The 21,507-nt window shown below is 42.3% G+C and overlaps 1 protein-coding gene across 4 annotated transcripts in view; it reads right to left on the bottom strand.

Moving 5' to 3' along the window:
- Positions 1-21,507, bottom strand: part of DCDC2 (doublecortin domain containing 2) — a 139,956-nt gene that overhangs the window by 102,440 nt on the left and 16,009 nt on the right. For 2 of the 4 annotated variants that reach the window (XM_043540045.1, XM_037893046.2), the window contains exons 2-3: positions 20,492-20,846; positions 12,133-12,184 (exon numbers count right to left, since the gene is read on the bottom strand). In XM_043540045.1, the coding sequence (XP_043395980.1) occupies positions 12,133-12,184; positions 20,492-20,784 (345 nt within the window). In that variant the 5' untranslated portion in view covers positions 20,785-20,846. Of the gene's footprint in view, positions 1-12,132; positions 12,185-20,491; positions 21,304-21,507 lie in introns of those variants that run through there. The other 2 variants (XM_043540043.1, XM_037893045.2) reach the window with 2 other exon arrangements.

The following is a 21,507-nucleotide window of genomic DNA, read 5'->3' as shown; positions in this document are numbered from 1 at the left end:
GGCCCACTGCTACTGCAGTAAGTATTACTATATGTCTATGGCAAAACTAGTGTCTGTTACATTACTCATGTTACTATATAGCTAAACCTTTTGAAATTTGAAAGATTGCAACACAGTGTTGCATACCAAACTTATCAGCTCATATAATGAGCCATGGCTTGGCCAGTTTGTTACAATGGCCAGTTTGTTAACCCCAGGAAAATTGAGAACAAATGTTTGCATTCCCTAAGGGCAGAGCTGGGGTCAAAAGAACCAAAACCCCATTAACATACATCATCCTAGATGTTCAAAGCTTGTGATGCAAATGAAAGTAGGTTCACAGTTCAATGGTCAAAAGCAAAGAAAGAAAAGATAAATGTCACCTTTATTTTATTTTATTTTATTTTATTTTATTTTATTTTAAAAGCTATCACAGCGTATGAAACCATTTTATCCACCACATAAATATAAGATTTTTATTACTGGTGTTCTTTATGTATGCTTCTTAAAGATATAGGACCAGATTCACCAGCATGTTCTAAATGTTTTGTACCATTCCACTGATCCAAAGCAGTTACCGACCAATTAAACTGGGTTTATGGCTGTATTACATCCCTGGATGGTGCAAGGCCACATGGACCTGGCCACAATTTCTTTATCTTTAGCTAGAGGCCCACCTCTATTGGCATGGAAATAAAGTACTCCTAGAGATGTCTAGAGCTGCTAGCTGTACAAAAACAATGATAATATGCCCTAATAAATTTGTTAGTCTCTAAGGTGCCACAAGGACTCCTCGTTGTTTTTGCTGATACAGAATAACACGGCTACCACTCTGAAACCTAGCGCTACAAATTTTCAGAGTGATAGCCATGTTAGTCTGTATCAGTAAAAACAACGACGAGTCCTTGTGGCACCTTAGAGACTAACAAATTTATTTGGGCATAAGCTTTCGTGGGCCACAGGGGTTCTAGCCCACGAAAGCTTATGCCCAAATAAATTTGTTAGTCTCTAGGACTCATTAGGACTCCTCGTTGTTTTAGCTCTACAAAGATACCCTTAACATCCATGGACCATATTAACTCACTGGGTTCTCTCAGCTTCCACGGATGGTCTGGCATTTGGCAGCTTACACACAATCTTCTCTCCTGTCAACCAGCACAATCCATATTGAGCATAGCTGAGCAAGAAAGAGGCAGTGCCAGGCCAATATGTATTTGCTGATTCAGCAAATCTTCCAGGCAGCCTCTGACAGCAAGGCTCCTAGAGAGCCCCCAAAAGCATTTAAAGCTGCCCTCTTCCACCAAAAACCATAAAGAAGGCTCCCCTGTCTCCTGCTCAGCTCCACAGTAAATCTTACTCCACAGCAGCTGCCTATGTCAATAGCAGGGCATTGTCATTTGTACCCTCTGTGCCTGTGTGGGCGTATCTGGCCCCATATATGCAAGCTCTGGAGGGAAAATTCTATTATATTCAACATGCATCATTGTAAACTCCTCAAGGCAGAGATTATGGGCCAGATCTTCAACTGGCATAACCAGGGTAGCTTCATTGGCTTCAATATAGTTATACTGATTTACATCAGCTGAGGATCTGATTTCATGTCTCTGTCTTGTCCACCATCAAGTTCACTGTGGGTGCTTAAATAATAATCTAGATAATCACCTGGTGAAACCTCATCAGAAACTAGTACATGGGGAGGGTCTGTTATGAGAAAGGGGCAGAAGGGGCTCAGCAACTTCACTCAGATTTTTCTCCTCATTCAAAATGAAGGGACAGACTGGGGGTGCCTTCTACAAAGTGTATTTGCTGTCTCACCCTTTTCACTTCTGACACCCTCAGATTTGAGCTTCATTTAAGATAAAAGAAAGGTCTTTGTCACCCAAGGCTGCAGAGAAAAGCTTGAAGATGTGAACCATAAAGGTTCAAAAACAAGAAAGCAAATTTTTAAAAAAATTTTTAAAAATGTATTATTTTATATCTCTTGATTTTTAATCCAATGTCAAGGATTTGTGATTTTTGAACACTTGGGGAAGGCAATGCTGCTTACCGAAAATGCCAGTATTTATAATGTACATGCAGCAACTGGAGTTGTACCTCATTAAAGACTGCAGGACTGGACCCCAAAAAATGAAAGTATAGTTCTCTGCCTTGAAAACATCAGCCACATTAATTTACCTAGAAGAGACTAATTAGCTACCCTTATGTTAAACCCAATACAAAACCTAAAATCTCCATGGGCTTGATCCAAGCCCATTTAAGTCAGTGGGAGTCTTTCTGTTGATTTCAGAGGGCTTTGGACCAGTCCATAAGTAAGTTCGTTACAAAGGTACATGGAATTATAAAAATGAAGATCAGCTCTTCCATATGCACTGCTAATGCACATGGCTGCAGAATGATTAGCTTTCCAAACTACATAATCCCAATTAGCAGTATGTACAAACCAAAAGATACCATCTGATCAATTCCATACTGATTCCTACTGGTATTAGTTTGATTATGAACACTCGGAATAGTAACTATGTTTGTATGTCTTGCTGTGCTAATTACGTTACCAGGATACCAACTACCAAACAATGCCATGCAAAATTTAACCTATAAAGATGTTGCTCCAGAGGTTTAACAAACATATCAAATGTTTCATTTGCCAGCTTTACCCAGTCATGGATAGAAAGCTAAATCAAAACTTTGGCATCTGTACCCTATATTTTGACAATTTCATACTGAATGCGATACCAGCAGCAACATTTTAATACAGTTAATTATAGCCTGCTTCAGAAAATGAGGAATTCCATATTCAACCCCTGAAGCAAATTGTGAAAGAAATCAAGCTTTTAAGATGTGGAGCAATAAAGAACACTTAAAGAGTCTTATCTGGCATATTTGTATGGCAGTATGAATGGACATCATGCATACAATTAAATTGCTTCCAAGCATACAGCAATATTTTGTGTATGCTATTTTTATAACAGGAGCTATGATGGCTTATTTCTAAAAATCAGGAAAACCTTGCTTCTGTGAGGATTAGTTCGGCCTGGCAGAGGCGATCCCATCTTCAGCTGCATTCTGAGAGCACCGAAAAATGGGATATTTCAACCATTTCTCAGCTGTTTTCAGAAGTCCTTATCAATATGTTTCCTCTACTGAAGAAATGGGAATTAATTCTCAGTGATCAATGGCTAAAAATCTAAGAACCAGATCAACAGCCCACTCACAGACTCTACATAACAGGAACTTTTTCTCAGTGGTTAGGTGTAGGAACTATTTCTCAGGTAATCCTAAATACAAAACTTCCAATAAGTAGAGAAAGCACGAATACTGGAATTTATGACAAGTATATTTCATATCAATTTATACAATATGTCATAACAAAAGTCTACACAGCATTAAGGAATTAATCAGATGAGAAACTGAGCTCCCAATATCAGCTCCCAAAATCAAATTATTACAAATTCATCCAGTTACAAACACTACTTACAGACCAGTGCAGACCAGGAAGACATATTGTAATATCACAACTGTCTACTCTGAAAAGGCTCAGGAAGGTAGGTCCAGAAAATGAATTGTCAAACTTTATGTAGCCCTTAGTGATTCTGAAATAATTAAGTCACAACATATAAATGAAAAATGGGAACCAGGATACCACAGAGAATGGCAGACATCCTCCAAAATACCTATACACATACCGCCTCACTGTGCTTTGGAGAGAATTCCAGTGGAAAGATATCAAATGCTTCTTCTGCACTCTAGCAATTACTAACCTCTGCTGGATAAGATGTGGGCAAATTGGTCACCACACACACATCTTCTGGACCTGCCCACAGACCCACACATTCTGGTCACACACATGAAAGCTCACAGAAATCCTTTGACATATATTTCAATCAAAACCTCAAACTATTATGTCCTGTTGGACACACCTCCAAATATCCATAATGACAAAGAGTGATACTTGTTCAAAATATTAAGAGCTACTGAAAGAGAAGGCATCATTACACTATGGCTGACAAAACTAGAACCTACAACTGAGCTGTGCGGCATGGGGCACAGGTCACTTGCCGGTTTGAACTCGAGTAAATGGTGGATTCTCTGTAACTTGAAGTCTTTAAATCAAGATCTGAGGACTTCAGTAACTCAGCCAGAGGTTATGGGCCTATCACAGGTGTGAGCGGGTGAGGTTCTATGGTCTGTGATGTGCAGGAGGTCAGACTAGATGGTCCTTTCTGGCCTTAAAATCTATGAGTCTATGAAATACAAGAAATTAACGGGATGAAATAAATCCCAGATGGAATCTGAAAGTCCTCGGGACTGTTTGAAGATCACTGGGCTCTAGCCAGTATTCCACTTATAACATATAAGAGACAAGGACAAATGGTAACAGCCCAGAATTAAAACCACATTACCTCACCCAGACAGGACATGCCCATCCATCCACCCACATAATAATACCTGGGCAGAAAGATTCTTCCCCAACCTACTACACATCTACCTACACCATACACAAACCCTACACTATGAGTTTGTGTACCTCTCCCTCTGTATGCACCAGTATATAATGACATGCAATTTTCTTATGTTCCTGTAAATGCCTTTTTAAAATACACACAACAAAAAAGATATTATAATACAAATAATGATAACAATAAACAGTCTCACAGCTTGCCGTGAAATCCATGTCAAAAACTGATCAGTGGATAAGACAATTGAAGGTTGTTGCTGTTTAGTAAAAAATTTATTAGCTTTTAAGGACAAATATAATAATATGATCAGCAATGGCCTTAATACAGGACCACCTAGAAACTCTGGAGAATAGATGTCATTCCATATGAACACTTATCATCTTAATTTGCACTTCTCAGTAATGGCAAACTGGTTCTTTAATATTATAGTACATACTCTCATTCAAATAAGGGCTTGTGACTCTCTGTTTTCACAGTAACATGATGTTTAGTTCAGTATGTTCAAATCTCTGTCCTCCATAAAATATATTTTCTTTTTCAATTGAGTATATTTTTCAGAATCAAATAAAGCTTAAAAGAAACTGTCATATATAGGAGTTGCAAATACTGCGTGCAGTTCTGGTCACCTCATCTCAAAAATGATATATCATAATTTAAAAAGGTACAAAGAAAGGCAACAAAAATGATTATGGGTATGGAACAGCTTCCATATGAGGAGACATTAAAACAATGGGGACCGTTTAGCTAAGAAAAGAGATGACTAAAGGGGAATATGATAGAAGTTTATAAAAGCATAAATGGTGTGAAGAAAGTGAATAGGGAAGTGTTATTTATCCCTTCACATAAAAAAAAAACCAGGGGTCACCCAATGAAATTAAGAGGCAGCAGGTTTAAAACAAACATAAGGAAGCACTTCTTCGCATGACACACAGTCAACCTGTGGAATTAATTGCCTAAGGATGTTATGAAGGCCAAAAGTATAACTGGGTTAAAAAAAGAATTAGATATGTTCACGGAGTTTAGGTCCATCAGTGGCTATTAGCCAAGGTGATTAGGGATGCAACCCCATGCTCTGGGTGTCCCTAAGCCTCTACCAGAAGCTGAGATGGGATGACAGGGATGGGAATGGATCACTTGATTATTGCCTTGTTTGTTCATTACAAACAATTAGGCTTTATTCATAATAATCATTTGGTAACTACATTGACCCACCTTCCCTCCAGATTAGACAGTTAAACACCTCATTTGAGATACACCTGTATTGTAGATCATTTTAACTACAAAAGGAACGTATTCCTTCAAAATGAATTCTGCTTCCAAAAGAACTGGAGGACAGAAAGAGAGGTGGGAAATATGTTGCATCAAGGTTTTAGCTTGAGTCAGGGTAAAATGTTTTTACACTACAGTATTTTCCCCATCAGTACTGCATTAACAGGAATGAAGGTATACTTTGTCTGTGTTGGAATAAAAGCCCATAAGGGGCCTGCCGCTGTAATTTACAGCAGCCCTGAGGCTGGCATACAATTTGCCCCAGGATCAGGGAGCCGCAGCTCGCTCCTTTGCATTTTCCTTCACCTCCACTACTGAGTCTAGCTAATACTGTGCAGAGTTGAGAATCTGATGCCATAAAACTGTTCTTCACACTTTCGCCCTCAAACTTCCCAGGAAAACCTCCATGTGACCATTCTGAGGGTCTGCCTTGTTGCTAGGGAAATTAAGGGATTTTGAAAACTTGATTTTTGAAAGGAAGCTAGCTTCAACCTTAAGCACAGAGGAGCTACCACAATGCTGGGATATGGCAGATGTCCTGTTGTTTATCTATCGGGATAAATGAGAAAATGGTGGGGAAGGAGAAGGAGAGTGCATGAATAGGAATCCTGATCCACATAAAAAACTTTTTACCCCATTATTTTCACCAAATTTTCATCAACAAAGTTCATCAATTGGAAAATTGGAAAATTTCAACCAGTTCTAGAGGTAGCCTTGTCACTGCAAGGATACAACAGGAAATACTGTCATGTTTCTGATCTATTTTAAAAAACTGACTTTAGTTCTAAAGAGAAAGCCCCATCAGCCACCCCCAATGAGCATGCTCCTGCTGACATAGCGCTGGGCACACTACTACTTATGCTGGCGTAATTTACGTCACTCAGGGGGGTGTTTTTTCACACCCATGAGCAACAAGTTTTGCTGACATAAGTGGTAGTGTAGACATGGCTCAAGGCTGACTGCAAAGAGTTACACAGGGGTCTCACAAAAGTGGGTGACTGGGCAACAAAATGGCAGGTGAAATTCAACACTGATAAGTGCAAAGTAATGAACATTAGAAAAAATAATCCTAACTACACATATATAATGATGTATTCTAAATTAGCTGTGACCACTCAAGAAAGAGATCTTGGCATCACCTTGGATAGTTCTCTCAAAACTTCCACTCAATACACAGCAGAGATCAAAAAGGCTAACAGAATGTTAGGAACTATTAGGAAAGGGATAGAAAATAAGACAGAAAATATCATAATTCCACTATATAAATCCAGGGTGCACCCACACTTTGAATACTGTGTCCACTTCTAGTCGCCCCATATCAAAAAGGATATAGTGGAACTGGAAAAGGTTAGGTGGAAGGCTAATAGATATATAGATCAGCTTCCACATGAGGAGAGACTAAAAAGATTAGGGCTGTTCAGTTTAGAAAAGGGACAACTGCAGGCGGGGTGGAGATATCATAGAGGTCTATAAAATCATGACTGGTGTGGAAAAAATGAATAGAGAAGTGTTATTTTTCGTTTCCCACAATAGTAAAACCAAGGATCACTCAATGAAATTAATAGGCAGCAGGTTTAATACAAAGTAAACAAGAGGAAGTGCATTAACCTGCGAGACTCATTACCATGGGATGCTGTGATGGCCAAAAATAAAACTGGGTTCAAAAAAGAATTAAATAAATTCATGGAGGATACATCCTTGGCTATTAGCCAAGATGGTCTGGGATGCAACCCAATGCTCAGGGGCTACCCTAAACCCTTGACTGCCAGAAGCCAGGAAGAGAAGACAGGCTTGGAGCTCTCCAGCTGCCCTGTTCTGTACACTTCCCCTGAAGCTTTGGTACTGCCCACTGTAGCAGGCAGGATACTGGCTACATGGACCACTGGTCAGACCCAGTATGGCCGCTCTTGCGTTGCTTTTGTGTTGAGGGATGAGGGTACCCTGAGCAGTTCCATCTTCTTTCTAAGAAGGCTTAGGAAGAGGTGGAACTGATGGGGAGGGCAGACGTTTCTCACCCTCCTCAGCACAACAAGAAGAGGCAAGGCAGTGTCCGTTGTCTTTAGAAAAAAAGCTTCCCTTACCCTGATGGTAGCCAGGAGCTGTTTGTGAAGCCACCAGTAAGCTCCTTCGTCAACATCTAGGACTAGGAAGCCCTGATCTGGAGGGTGCTCTAGTGGAATAAAATTAATTAATTAATTAAACACAATATAAAATAGCTTCCTCTTCTTTTTTTCTTAAGCTCTCAGAAAACTGAAAAGGTAGGCTCTGATCAGTGCATTTGCAGGAGATGAGCCATAAATATCTTTCCTTACCAATTTTGTCCCTTTCCCTTATGCAAATATTGATTTTTTAAAATGAAACAAACTAGGAAGGTTTTATTTATGAAATTCTATTTAAATTAATGCCTTATCATACCAAAGCATCTTTGTGGAACAGCATCAAAAATTCCCACATAGTGCTAGGAATAAAAATGCACAGAAAACAGGGAGAATAAAAACAAAATATTGGTTTTAGGTCCCCATCTGCTCCCAAAATGTATGGTTTATTTTTAATTTCATAACAATGAAGTGGTGTATTAGCAAAGAGTAAAACAGGACTTGTTTAATCAAAAAGCTATTTTACATAAATAAATCTAGAGATGAAAGTTCTTGGCAGTAACCCTTTGAAAGGAGATTTTCTGAAATGAAATGTTAATGCATTAAAAACAGCTGGTGCCATGTAGCTGCTCTTCGTATCCCTGGATGAACATTTACAGATGATTTGGTCTCATTTTATTTTTAGACTCCTATACTCAAATACATTAATTACACAGAATTATACAGCTAGCTATGCCTGCATTAAATAATCTGAATATTACAAACACAATTCATAGTGCAAGTAAAATGCAAATTGAGATATGGACAGCCTATTAGAGCTGGTCGGGAAAACAAAACTTTTTGTCTGGAAGGTTTCTCGGGTCCATGATGGAATTTCTGGTCAAAACCAAAGAGAGACCAAGAGAATGAAACCAAATTCCAAAACCTTTAGTGTTTTTTGTTTGTTTGTTTTTTTCAAAGCAGAATTCTCATTTTCCGGAGAGCCCTACAGTCCCACACTGACCTCTAAGGCTTATATCAGAGACATGTGACTACTGGGAATAGGCAGTTTAACATAACAAGGAAATAAAACAAACTCCAAGAGGAATCGGTAAAGGCCTTTCCTCTCAAACCTGTAACAGAATGTAAAGAATAATTATATCAGTGAGGATATAGTGCTGCTTCACCAGTTTCTATATCTATCTTCATTTCTAATGCACACAGCACCTTTGCTTCTAGGCACTAGATGTCAAATCCTGGCCCCACTGAAGTCAGTGGGAGTTTTGCCATTGACTTCAATGAAGTCAGGATTTCACCCCAGATACAGGAGTAAGTATTACATCACACCAGAATATGCCCTAAAATGAACCCAATGCTCCTCCCTTTTTTGAGCTTCCTACTCTCCTGGTTCCAGTCTGCAAAGGCTGTTACACTACTCCACTACTGGGGAAAGCCCTGCTTCAAGGGGGTGTAACCTGCACCAGCATTAAGAGTAGAGAAACTTGTAATCATCCCAATATCCAGTAGTAGTAGTGTATTCCATGGCCAAGGGCCATCCACACACTGGCTATGGCTACACTACAACGCTTGCAGCTGCACCACTGTAGTGCTGCTCTCTCATCAATTTAATTACTCCAGCCCCCACGAGCGGCTGGTAGCTGAGTCGGCAGGAGAAGCTCTACTACTGATATAGCACTGTCCACACCAGCGCTTAGGACGGTATAACTTATGTCACTCAGGGGGGTGGCTTATTCACACCTGTGAGTAAGTTATACTGACTTAAGCTGTAGTGTATACATAGCCTAAGAAGGGCACCTTTAGGTACCTTTTCAGTGATGTACAATGGGAATTGGGCATGCAATGCTTTCAATAATTAACAGGAGTCGTACATCACAGTGAAAATGTATTTACAGAGAAAATTTCAAATTACTTTCTCTGATTCAGCAATGCAAAGCTCACCCTTAAGATGTGAGAGCATTCTTCTTTGCTCCCTGCAGTGCCCCAATATAAATATGGCATCATATAGATGCTTAACTGATTTGAAAAACAATCATTTCAGCTCACATTACTCTGCACCATTGTGTTGTGTGTGCGAGTTGGACATTAAGACAAGTGCACCAGTGGGTAAATGCACAAGCCTTTTACCCTTTAAGAAGAATTTTACATTCTGATTTGGATTGCAACTGAGAATCAGTATGATGGTTTCACTGTAGTTTCCATTTGTCCACCTTAACAAACCACAAACAAGTCACCTAATTTCAGCCAGATTCACGAACTTTGCTCAGAAGAGACCCTGCACTGGAATAATAAAGATATTGCAGGTCAGGAACAGGCTTCATTGACAAATGGTGTGGGAAAGCTTGCACAGTCCATGTTTGCACTGCAGCAACTTCTTTCTTGTGCAAAGTTACTGAGAGTTATATGTGCACCTCAGGGACACAATATAAGCCCTCGGCATAGGTCAAGTCAGTATTTAATTTCATTTTTTTTTATTTTAAAAAAAGCTTCTCTCTCCCTTTTGCTGTGACGGGGTGGACTAACCAGAGACCCCTCAGGGTCCTGCCACACCACCCCAGGAAAGGAGCTGTAGAGCTAAGTCCTCTGAATGGCCTGGAGAGACTGTGAAGGCCTAGACAATCAGAGGGTTGCAGGCTATTATAAAAGGAGCTGCAGTACAGCCCAGAGTCAGTTCCTTGCTAGAGCCAAAGGAGTTCAGCTGGGGCTCCTGGCTGGCCAAAGGGAAGTGCAGCACCATGAAAAGCTCAGTGCTGGCAGTGACCAGGGGACCAAGAAGGAGCTTCTGGCAGGCTGCTGGAACTGAATACAAGACTTCAGCCCTATGGAAAGGGTGACGCATTGGTGAAGGCTGGGGCTGCAGGGAAGTTGTCCAGGGAACTGAAGTAGTTTCATTAAAGGGACATGGCAGCATGTGGCTGCTATTCTTAGGGTCCCAGGCCAGAACCTGGAGTAGTGGGCGGGCCCAGGTCCCCCCCACATAGGACACTGGGAAAGTGGCCTACAATCGGACAGCAATAAACCTCCAGAAGGGGAACTGAACAGTTAAGAGGCCCAGCTGGAGAGCTGGGGCCTGAAGAGACCAAGAGGGTGAAACCATTGCCTCCCTGGTGATATGGGCCAGGACTGTTTAAAGACTGCAGACACATCCAGCCAGAAAGGGGGCTCATAAGAGGTGGGTGCCACTCCGTTACATTAAGACTAAACAAATAACAGGGAAAAAGAACTAACTGACTATACAGGGAAATAGTGAAAATACTTTCCTATAAATGACTGCTCAATGTGCAATGTAAGTAAACTGAAAAAATATTCCATGCACAGTACTCCTAGATGTTACTTGTAGTAATAATAGGTAAAAGACGCACATATTTTTCACGCACAATATTTAAAATAGTTTTTTAGCAAACAGAATATGTCACATTTTACATTCTTTGGATAATGAAAAAATATCACAGCATCACACCAAATGTCTGTCGGGTGCAAATCCTGCTCAACTTTGAGGATCTCCCATTATTAAGTGTCTGTTACCCCAGGTTACATACATTAAACCCCTATTTGCACTGTTAAGAGGGCTTTATACTTCTGAAAGGATAGTTCTTGGGATTGATACTCTTCATCAGCCAGGAGGTGTAAAAAGAAATGTCGCTGAGATATGGAAATAACTATTTTTTTTATATCCGAATGACATGGACTCTCATCCCACAGGAGCATACCATTGCAGAACACACTAGGTTCTGCACAATACTGGAAGTGGTAAAGACTGAATATCCTGCCCCACTTGATACTATGTTGTCACTGTTCAAAAGGTACAGATGAGCTTGGAGGCTATGGTTGGGGCTGGCTGAAAATTTTCCATCAAGCTATCTTTGGATAGATAGTTGGATTTTTGACTACATTACATTTTTTAAAATAAACTGTTTGCTTTCACATAATATTTCAAGTATTCTAAAATTTGTCAGCCAGAACATGGAAAACTTTGATTTTTTTTCAACAAAAACTTTTTTCATTTTCATCAAAATTTTCCACAGCAAAGAGCTTCATTTTCTAATCAGATCTAATGATGATAGCAATAAAATGTTTGCGCTTTATTGCTAGACCTGCCAGCCGTCAGAGCTGAAAGGAAGACAACCAGTTCATCACAGTCAAGAATTAAAATGTGGAAAGTGTGGATGGGGCTAACGGTAACCTCAGTAGCATCTTCATAACGTTGAAGAACGTTGGTTTTGATCATTTCTGAACATGAGATACCAAAACACAAACCAAAATTTTCAGTAAGAAATGGAGAGATGACACTAGTATTAATGTTAGATTTTTTTTAAATAGTTGAGTCTCATTACCTCATTATTGACTTCTGCAGGCTTTTTCTTTGCATCTCCTATGTCCAAATAGCTGGGGGAAGAGAAAAGAATGGTATAGGTTACTTATAGCAGCATTTAATCTCAACAAAAAATATTTTTTTCTTATATTTAATTAAATTAGCATGAGTAAAATAAGACGTAGGGAGTTTTCACTTATATAATTATAACCAAAGTGTTATACTGAAACAAACTGACTACTTGCAGCACTGAGAAGCATAAAGTGCCCTTAATTCAGGTTTCTAATAAAAAACTTTACCAGATGCCTACAAGTCAGAGACCGATACAAAAGACAGAGGAGGAGTCACCAGCTAGAGTCCGGGGGCCCAGCCCTGGTAAAAAGCACAGCCCCTCACTAATCCAGGTCTTAGGAAGAGGCTAAGATACTATTGTGATGAGGGCCAGCAAATAGATTAGATGTATAGGTGTTGTGCTAGGATTCCTGTCATGGTGCTAACTCTGGCCCCTGCTCAAGCACTCCATCTTTCTGAGCAGCCTCTAGTAGTAACTGTATGATAAATCTGAAACCTTCCTCCATTCCCCTTTAACTAATCATTTGATAACATTTTCAAAATCACTTAAGTTACTTAGGAACCAAAATCCCATTTTCAAAAGCACTTAAATCACTTAGGAGTGTAAGCCCCTTTGACTTTCAATAGTTAGGCACTTTGGAAAATTTTATCTATTGGCTCTTGCATTCATGTGACAGACCCAGCTTCCCTTCACAGCTTTTCACTTGTAAGAACAACATGCCTCCATTCACACAGTCTACAGTACATTAAAACTAGGGCTGTCAAGCAATTAAAAAAATTAATAGCGATTAATTGCGCTGTTCAACAATAGAATACCATTTATTTTAAATATTTTTGGATGTTTATTATATTTTCAGATATATTAATTTCAATTACAATACAGAATACAAAGTGTACAGTGCTCACTTTATATATATTTTTGATTACAAATATTTGCACTGTAAAAAACAAAAAAAATATTTTTCAATTCACTGCATACAAGTACTGTAGTGCAATCTCTTTATCATGAAAGTTGAACTTACAAATGTAGAATTATGTACAAAAAAACTGCATTCAAAAATAAAACAATGTAAAACTTTAGAGCCTACAAGTCCACTCAGTCCTACTTCTTGGCCAGCCAATCACTCAGTCAAAACGAGATTGGTTACAATTTGCAGGAGATAATGCTGCCCGGTTCTTGTTTACAATCTCACCTGAAAGTGAGAACAGGCATTCGCATGGCACAGTTGTAGCTGGCATTGCAAGATATTTACATCCCACATGCACTAAAAATTCATATGTCCCTTCATGCTTCAACCACCATTCCAGAGGACATGCATCCGTGCTGATGATGGGTTCTGCCTGATAATGATCCAAAGCAGTGTGAACTGATGCATGTTCATTTTCATCATCTGAGTCAGATGCCACCAGCAGAAGGTTGATTTTTTGGTTGGTTTTTTTTTGGTGGTTTGGGTTCTGTAGTTCCGCATCAGAGTGTTGCTCTTTTAAGACTTCTAAAAGAATGCTCCACACCTCATCCCTCTCAGATTTTGGACGGAACTTCAGATTCTTAAACCCTGGGTCGAGTGCTGTAGCTATTTTTAGAAATCTCACATAAGTACCTTCTTTGCATTTTGTCAAATCTGCTGTGAAAGTGTTCTTAAAACGAACATGTGCTGGGTCATCATCCGAGACTGCTATAACATGAAATACATGGCAGAATGTGAGTAAAACAGAGCAGGAGACATACAATTCTCCCCCCAAGGAATACAGTCACAAATTTAATTGATGCATAATTTTTTTAGCGAGCATCATCAGCATGGAAGCATGTCCTCTGGAATGATGGCCGAATCATGGAAGGGGCATACGAATGTTTAGCATATGTGGCAAGTAAATACCCTTGCAACATCGGCTACAAAACTGCCATGTGAATGCCTGTTCTCACTTTCAGGTGACACTGTAAATAAGAAGCAGGCAGTATTATCTCCAGTCAATGTAAACAAACTTGTTTGTCTTAGCGACTGGCAGAATAAGAAGTGGGACTGAGTGAACTTGTAGGCTCAAGTTTTACACTGTTTTGTTTTTGAGTGCAGTTATGTAACCAAAAAAAATCTGCATTTGTAAGTTACGCTTTCACGATAAAGAGATTGCACTTCAGTACTTGTATGAGGTGAATCGAAAAATACTATTTCTTTTATTTATCATTTTTACAGTGCATATATTTGTAATCAAAAATAATAATATAAAGTGAGCACTGTGCACTTTGTATTCTGTGTTGTAATTGAAATCAATATTGAAAATGTAGAAAAACATCCAAAAATACTTACTAAATTTCAGTTGGTATTCTATTGTTAAAAGTGAGATTAATCATGATTATTTTTTTAATTGCGATTAATTTTTTTGAGTTAATTACATACGTTAGCTGCCATTAATTGACAGCCCAAATTAAAACCTATATTCTCACCCAAAAAAACTTTGATAAGGTGATGTTTGGACTGCAGTACACATTGGTTGTTTGACTGCATATTGCCTTTCAAGAAAATTAGAGTTAAAAAAAACAAACCCTTATGCTTAGGAACTTGGGGTTGGACTCCTTGAACAAAGCACCCAAACTAACTTAACTCTGCCCTCATAGTTATACACTGAAAAACTAAGAAAAATGTAGGTCTCCATGTGTGCCAGACACCAGGAGCTGAGAATGCACAGAGATTTTGGCTGGAACTCTGTGCAGGAACTTGCAATGGTGCATGTGCTGGAGCCCAGGATGCTGCAGTGGGTAGTTGTATCTCAACACAGTGCTTCATTTTGGCACTTCCTGCAGAAGTTAAAGATGAACTGGCAGATGGCTGGAGTTCAAGTGTCTCCTTTAAGCTGTCTTTGCCAGGAGCATCAGATTCATTGTCAGCTGGTCAGTGCTCAATACAGGGTTTTCCCCATTAGCACTTTCAGTTGGAAGCCACACATGTATCAGCAGGCAATCAGCACTCAGTGCAGGGTCTGCCCAGTGGCATTTTCTGCTGGGAGTTCCACGTGCATCTGCAAGTGAGCTGAGTTCAGTACAGGGTCTCCCCAACAGATTTTCTTGAAAGCAGTCACAAATGTATTGGTAGATGTGCAGAGTTTGATACACATCTCCCATTGGCACTGGAAATAATGGTGCCAAAGCACTAAGGCTCTAGAGGATTGAACTGAAGTATTCAGAGTGCTGGAGTATCAAGATACAACAAGGCTTCAGGGCAACACGTCCAACACCAAGGCAAAGCACTGAGACACCAGAGATGAAAATGCAGAGACTCTGCAAGATAAGGGTAAGGTTCCAAAGTAAAGTGCCCAAGCCTCAAAATAAACTACTGAGGCTTCTCCAGGTATAAAGATGCCAAGGCTTACTGAGTGGGGTGGCAACCTAAAACTTACAAGGCTAAAAAAGACAAAGGTGTCAGTAGGAATAGATACCTCACAAGAAAAAGTGTCAAAGGCCGAGAACAAATCGCCAAAGCACTAAAGGCTTGTCCACATGGCAAGTTAGTGCACAGAATCCATAGCGCACTAATCAGCCATGCACTAAGTTGCTGTGTAACTCCTGCTACCGCACTACAGAACTTTTAGTGGGTGCACACTGGGACGGGTTGGGTCACAGAAACCCCCTTGGGACTTGCCACCTGATGTGCTGAGACTACTTCTAAGCCCGTTTTCCCTGGCAGCTTGGGACTTCAGTGCCGTGCCTGGTTCGAGCCAGACACGCTAGCCTGCTACAAACTCAGACCCAGGTCTGAACTACATCCCACAAACTGCAGGCTTAACTGAAAACAGCTTGAGAAGTGTTTCTGTCTCCAACACCCAGCTCCCAATGGGGTCCAAACCCCAAATAAATCCATTTTACCCTGTATAAAGCTTATACAGAATAAACTCATAAATTGTTCACCCCCATAACACTGATAGTGAGATATGCACAGCTGTTTGCCCCCCCCCCCAGGTATTAATACATACTCTGGGTTAATTAATAAGTAAAAAGTGATTTTATTAAATACAAAAAGTAGGATTTAAGTGGTTCCAAGTAATAACAGACAGAACAAAGTGAATTACCAAGCAAAATAAAATAAAACACACAAGTCTAAGCCTAATACAGTAAGAAAACTGAATACCGACAAAATCTCACCCTCAGAGATGTTTCTATAAGCTTCTATCACTGCCTGATGCCTTCCTAGTCTGGGCACAATTCTTTCCCCTAGTACAGCCCTTGTTCCAGCTCAGGTGGTAGCTAGGGGATTTCTCATGACTGCAGCCCCCCTTTGTTCTGCTCCATCCCCTTATATATCTGTTGCACAAGGCGGGAATCCTTTGTCCCTCTCTGGGTTCCCACTCCTCCTTCTAAATGGAAAAGCACCAGGTTAAAGATGGATTTCAGTACCAGGTGACATGGTCACATGTCCTGTGAGACCCCCCCCCCCACCCTTCATTCCTCCCAGCCTGACTCACAGGAAGGCCTGCAAGCAAACAGAGCCATCGACAGTCAATTGTCCTGGTTGATGGGAGCCATCAAGATTCCAAACCACCATTAATGGCCCACACTTTGCATAATTACAATAGGCCCTCAGAGTTATACTTCATATTTCTAGTTTCAGATACAAGAATGATACATACATACAAATAGGATGACCACACTCCATAGATTATAAGCTTTGTAATGATACCTTACCGCACATACCCGCTTCATACAAGAGATCATTTGCATGAAGCATATTCCAGTTACATTATATTCACACTCATTAGGATATTTTCATAAAATCATACAGAATGCAACGTCACACATGCATCTAATTAGTGTGCAGTAGGCTACAGCGCTATGGCTTCACACCCCAGCTTGCCACTCACTATTAGTCTCTGTGTGGACAAGCCATAAGATCAAGCTCTATACATACGTACACGCACAGCATACCTTCATTTAGCACAGCTGAAAATGACTACACAAGCTGGAAGGCAGTAGAGGATCAGGTCTGGTATGTTTAGAAAAGCAATTTTATATAATTGGCAACTTTTCCTCTTCTTGGACAGTGGCTTTACAGTAGAGTGGGATTTTTCAAAAGTGCTCAGCAATGGCCTAATCCTGCTTTCAATGAAGATAGTGATAAAATTCCCATTGACTTCACCAGGAGCAAGATTAGGCCAATGCTGAGTGCTTTTGAAAATCCCAATCTATATCTATTGCACCATTTTAAAAAAGAATGTATATTGTCAGAAGAGACAGACATGAAGATGGCATACTAATGCGGGAATTCTGCACCACTGCGTGTGCGCAGAATTCATGTCTCCCACAGATTTCTTTGCTTCCCCACAGAAAAATTACTTCCAACGGGGAAGCAAAAGGAAGCTGCAAAAGTGGTCATGCTCCCCTCCCCAGCAGCATGGGCGTGTTGTTTTGCTCACTCAGAGGAGCTGTCAGAGAGGTAGATCACCACAGGGGATGCCCAGACCAGTGGCTCCTACCCTGTGTCAGGCTCAGCTCTAGTCCCAGCTGGGCTGGGGGTGGAGGACAGGACTGCCTCTTCTCCTGCAAGAAGTGACCTGGTCCAGGTCAGATCCACCCTTGGAAACCTCCCCCAGCTGCAAGAAGCACCGCACATACGCCCAGCTTCCTGGCCCCATCGCTCCTCAGCTGTGGGAGGAGGGAGTCTCTGTACAGGGAGCTGCCCCTCCCTCTGCCCAACCCCCATTCAGACCCCCCCTCCCATACCCAAACTCCACTCCCGAGCCTCACTCCCCTCCACACCCAGAACCACCCCACTGAGTCCCCCACACCTGAACCTCCGCTTGCTGAGCCTTACCCCCTGCATCTGGAGCCCTCCCTGCACTCAGACCCCTCCCCACCACCAAACCCCCACCCCGCATCCAGACCTCCACCCCTCCACCCAGGCTACCCTCACTGAGCCCCTTACGCTCAAACACAAACCTCAGTGAGCCCCACACCGCCCTGCACCTGGACCACCCTGGCAAACCACCTGGACCCCCACCCTAGCAAGCCCCATTCCCCCAGCACCTTGACTTCCCCTGCAGAGCTCCATTCCCCCCACACCCAGAACCCCCCAACACACCCCTGTGCATCCAGATCCTCCCCACTGAGCTGTCTGCACTCAGATTGTCCACCCAGAACCCTCTCACCCCACACCTGGATCTCCCCACACTAAGCTCCTCCACACTTGGATTCTGCTGGGCTGCCCATACCTGGTGTGCCTTGCATGGAGGGACAGGGCCCTGGGGTATTTCTGGGGCAGGCCTGGCTCTAGCACTGTGTCAGGGTCAGGTGCAGCCTCACCACCGAGTCAATGTCTGGAGGTGGAGGGCTGCAGGGCGATCTCCCATCTCCGTCCAGCTAGTGGCCTGTGCTCCCCCCTGCCATGCTGGAGCCTCCACATTTATTTATTGACAAATAAAATTTGCCAAATTTTAAAATATTGTGTGCAGAAATTTTATTTGTTTTGGTGCAGAATTCCGTCAGGAGTAAGTTATGGGGTCTAAGCAGGGTTTGGGGGTTTGAAGTTCAAGTTCTAAAGATGGGAAATAGCCACTTAACCTTAAATATATAATTCTGCAATTATTGAAAGCACAATTCCTTTCTCGGTCCCGGTTGTTCACGTGCTCCCCCGCCCCCACAGATTTCTGCTAGGATTCACACCAGAATGTCAGAACCATCTAGTGAGGGCTGCTTCCCTCATTCCCTTTGCCGTGCCCATAAGGTGACCAGGTGCCCGATTTTATAGGGACAGTTCCGATACTCAAGAGGATATCCTATATAGGCTCCTATTACCCCCATTCCAATATTTCACACTTGCTATCTGGTCACCCTACTTGCCCAGGAGCTGCCCTGGCCCACGTCCTTGCAGAGCTCATCCCTTCCCTGCTCCTCCCCACTGCGACTGGCAGCAGTTCCTGTCCCTTCCCACTCGCTCAGCACCAAAGCAGCTAACACCTCCAGACTGCTGCTGGCCACCAATATAAGCCAGCCGCTTCCTGTACCCTGGCTGCAGCGCAGGCAGGAGAGGGTGAAGGAGGCATTGTGTATTGTGGGGCCCTCAGGAACCTGCAAGGGTGGTTGGGATCTGGCAGAGGGGAGGGGGAGGAGGTGACACCAAACCCCAGCCCAGGGAGAGAGTGGTGAGGGGTGTCCAGTGCAGCCTGGCTCCTTCCCTTCCCTGCCAGTGCCCAGTGATGCCATCCTGGGCTGGAGGTGACTCCTGCCATGGCCTGCCCTTCCACACAGACAGCAGCAGCAGCCTGGTAGAGTGGCCTCCTGCACATGCCTCTAGCTGCAGGAGCTGAGGGGCACAGACAGGGCACAGGGGCTCAGCCCACTCCGGACAGCCTGAGCTACCTGCTGAAGGTGGGGGAGGGATACACTGAAGGCGGCGCAGTGAGTGACTGTAAGGCCATGCGGCTTGCGCTCCCACCCTCACCCCCCATGTCATCTCCTCTGACAGGGTTCACACAGAACCTTTAAATTGTGGGGGGCTCCCCAACTATCAACAGTTACGTATCATCTCTGTTAAAAGGCCCAAGAGTACGGAACTCACTGTCAGAAGAAATAGAACAAGCACTAACCCTAAGCCCACCACTTCGCCAAGGCTTTCCCACAACATTCTCACAACCATTCGTTAACAAAAAAACAACAACGCTAAGCATGCTTTTTGGTGGCAGGGCAGGGTAGGGCAGGGAGAGAGCAAAAACACTGTCATCTTTTAAATAACAGGAGGTACTCAGCTACTATGGTTATATAGAGAGCCATGTACCTACCTGGAATGAACAGAATATTTTAAACATTTAAAAAACCAATCAAGAAACAAAATTGTTTGGAAGGTCTAATCTGCAAGGCTCATCCAACTTTATCACACACACTTCTGCACTGTATTCTTCCAGTGCGGCTTCCCCAAATATTACTGAGCACCAAATGTTCCTCCCAAATGCAGGCAGTTACCATGCAGTGAAAATAATACATTATGCTGCAAGGATGGTGTATCTCTTGGTGTTACGGACTGTTTCTTTTATTTTTGTAAAGTGCCAAGCAGAGATACTAGAATGCTAATTCTATGTTAAGCCTTAAAGAGGGAACCCTCTCCCCACTACACAAAGCTGCATTACATTTCCTCTGTTACATTTACTTAGATTTTAAACTCTTTGGGGCAGGGACAGTCTTTCTATTCTGTATTTGTACAGTGCCTGGCACAGTAGGATCCTAGTCCATAACTGGGGCTCCACGGCGCTGCCGCAATACAAATAATAAAGGTTCAATGCGAATGTTTTATTACATTTTCTAATTATTTTTTTCATTCACCACTCACTTGAGTTTCTTGAAGGCTTCCCTGCCACCAGCCACGTAGTGCTCTCCGCTCTGGAGCTCCTCCAGCTGACGGACGCGATGTCCGCCCCGGGGGGTGTAGATGCTACGCACAGCCCCAAAAGGCGCCTTCACCCCACCTGTCACCTCTTTCAGGAAGACCTCGAAGTTGGACACCTTCTTCTCATGGACGACTACCCGGTGCCCCGGGAAGAACGGGTCACCGTTGCGATATACCAGCACACTCTTCACCATCGGCTGTGACAGGCAGGTCGGCTTCGCGGTGGGGCTACTCATGTTCACCTCCTCTCTCTGCTGTGGCCAGACAGTCAGTGCTGCCCTCCGGGCACTGTCTGCACCTGTTTATTCAACAAGAATGTTCCTCTCTCACACACACTGTCAAATACCTGTGATGCATGAACTGTGTACACACATGCACACAATACCTGCACCAAGGACCACCTCCAATAGGCGAATCCCTCTCTAAAGCAACCAGGGAGGGATGAGAGCCTCCCTAAGGTTTCCAGTACAATTCTGTTCAGCCCTTAAAGAGCAACCTCTGCTAGGCAACCGATTCTTGCTGTGCCCTGGAGCCTGGGGTGGCTAATACAGATTACACTAAGCCATACCCAAAAAAAAATATATACAGATCTAAAGGAGGAGAAAAAGTGACTGAGCATAGTAAGGAATTCATAGTAGTCCTGCCGGGATCTTTACAGCCTCACTTTGCACTTGCAGCTCTCTTCTTTCATAAGTGGTTTTACTCTGTTGCTCAGGAAACTTTATCCTGCTTCTTCTTCCCTCCCCTTCCCACCTCAAAAGAAAAAAAAGAAAGAAACCCAGCCAAGTGAGGACGGCTGCCAGACTGCAACAAACCAGACAGATTAAGCCTAAACACACCAACCAAATCAGAGCGGGGCGAGTAATGAGAAAAGGAGGGAGAGGGGGCTGAGTCACAAATATTTTATTTGGAAAAAATGGCATGAAATTTGTGCCTATTTCAGAATTACTCACCTGACC

This window comes from Chelonia mydas, chromosome 2 (assembly GCF_015237465.2).
Source record: "Chelonia mydas isolate rCheMyd1 chromosome 2, rCheMyd1.pri.v2, whole genome shotgun sequence".
Taxonomy (NCBI): Eukaryota; Metazoa; Chordata; order Testudines; family Cheloniidae; genus Chelonia; species Chelonia mydas.
Note: the sequence above shows the minus strand (reverse complement) of the source record. Positions and strands in the feature narration are given on the sequence as shown.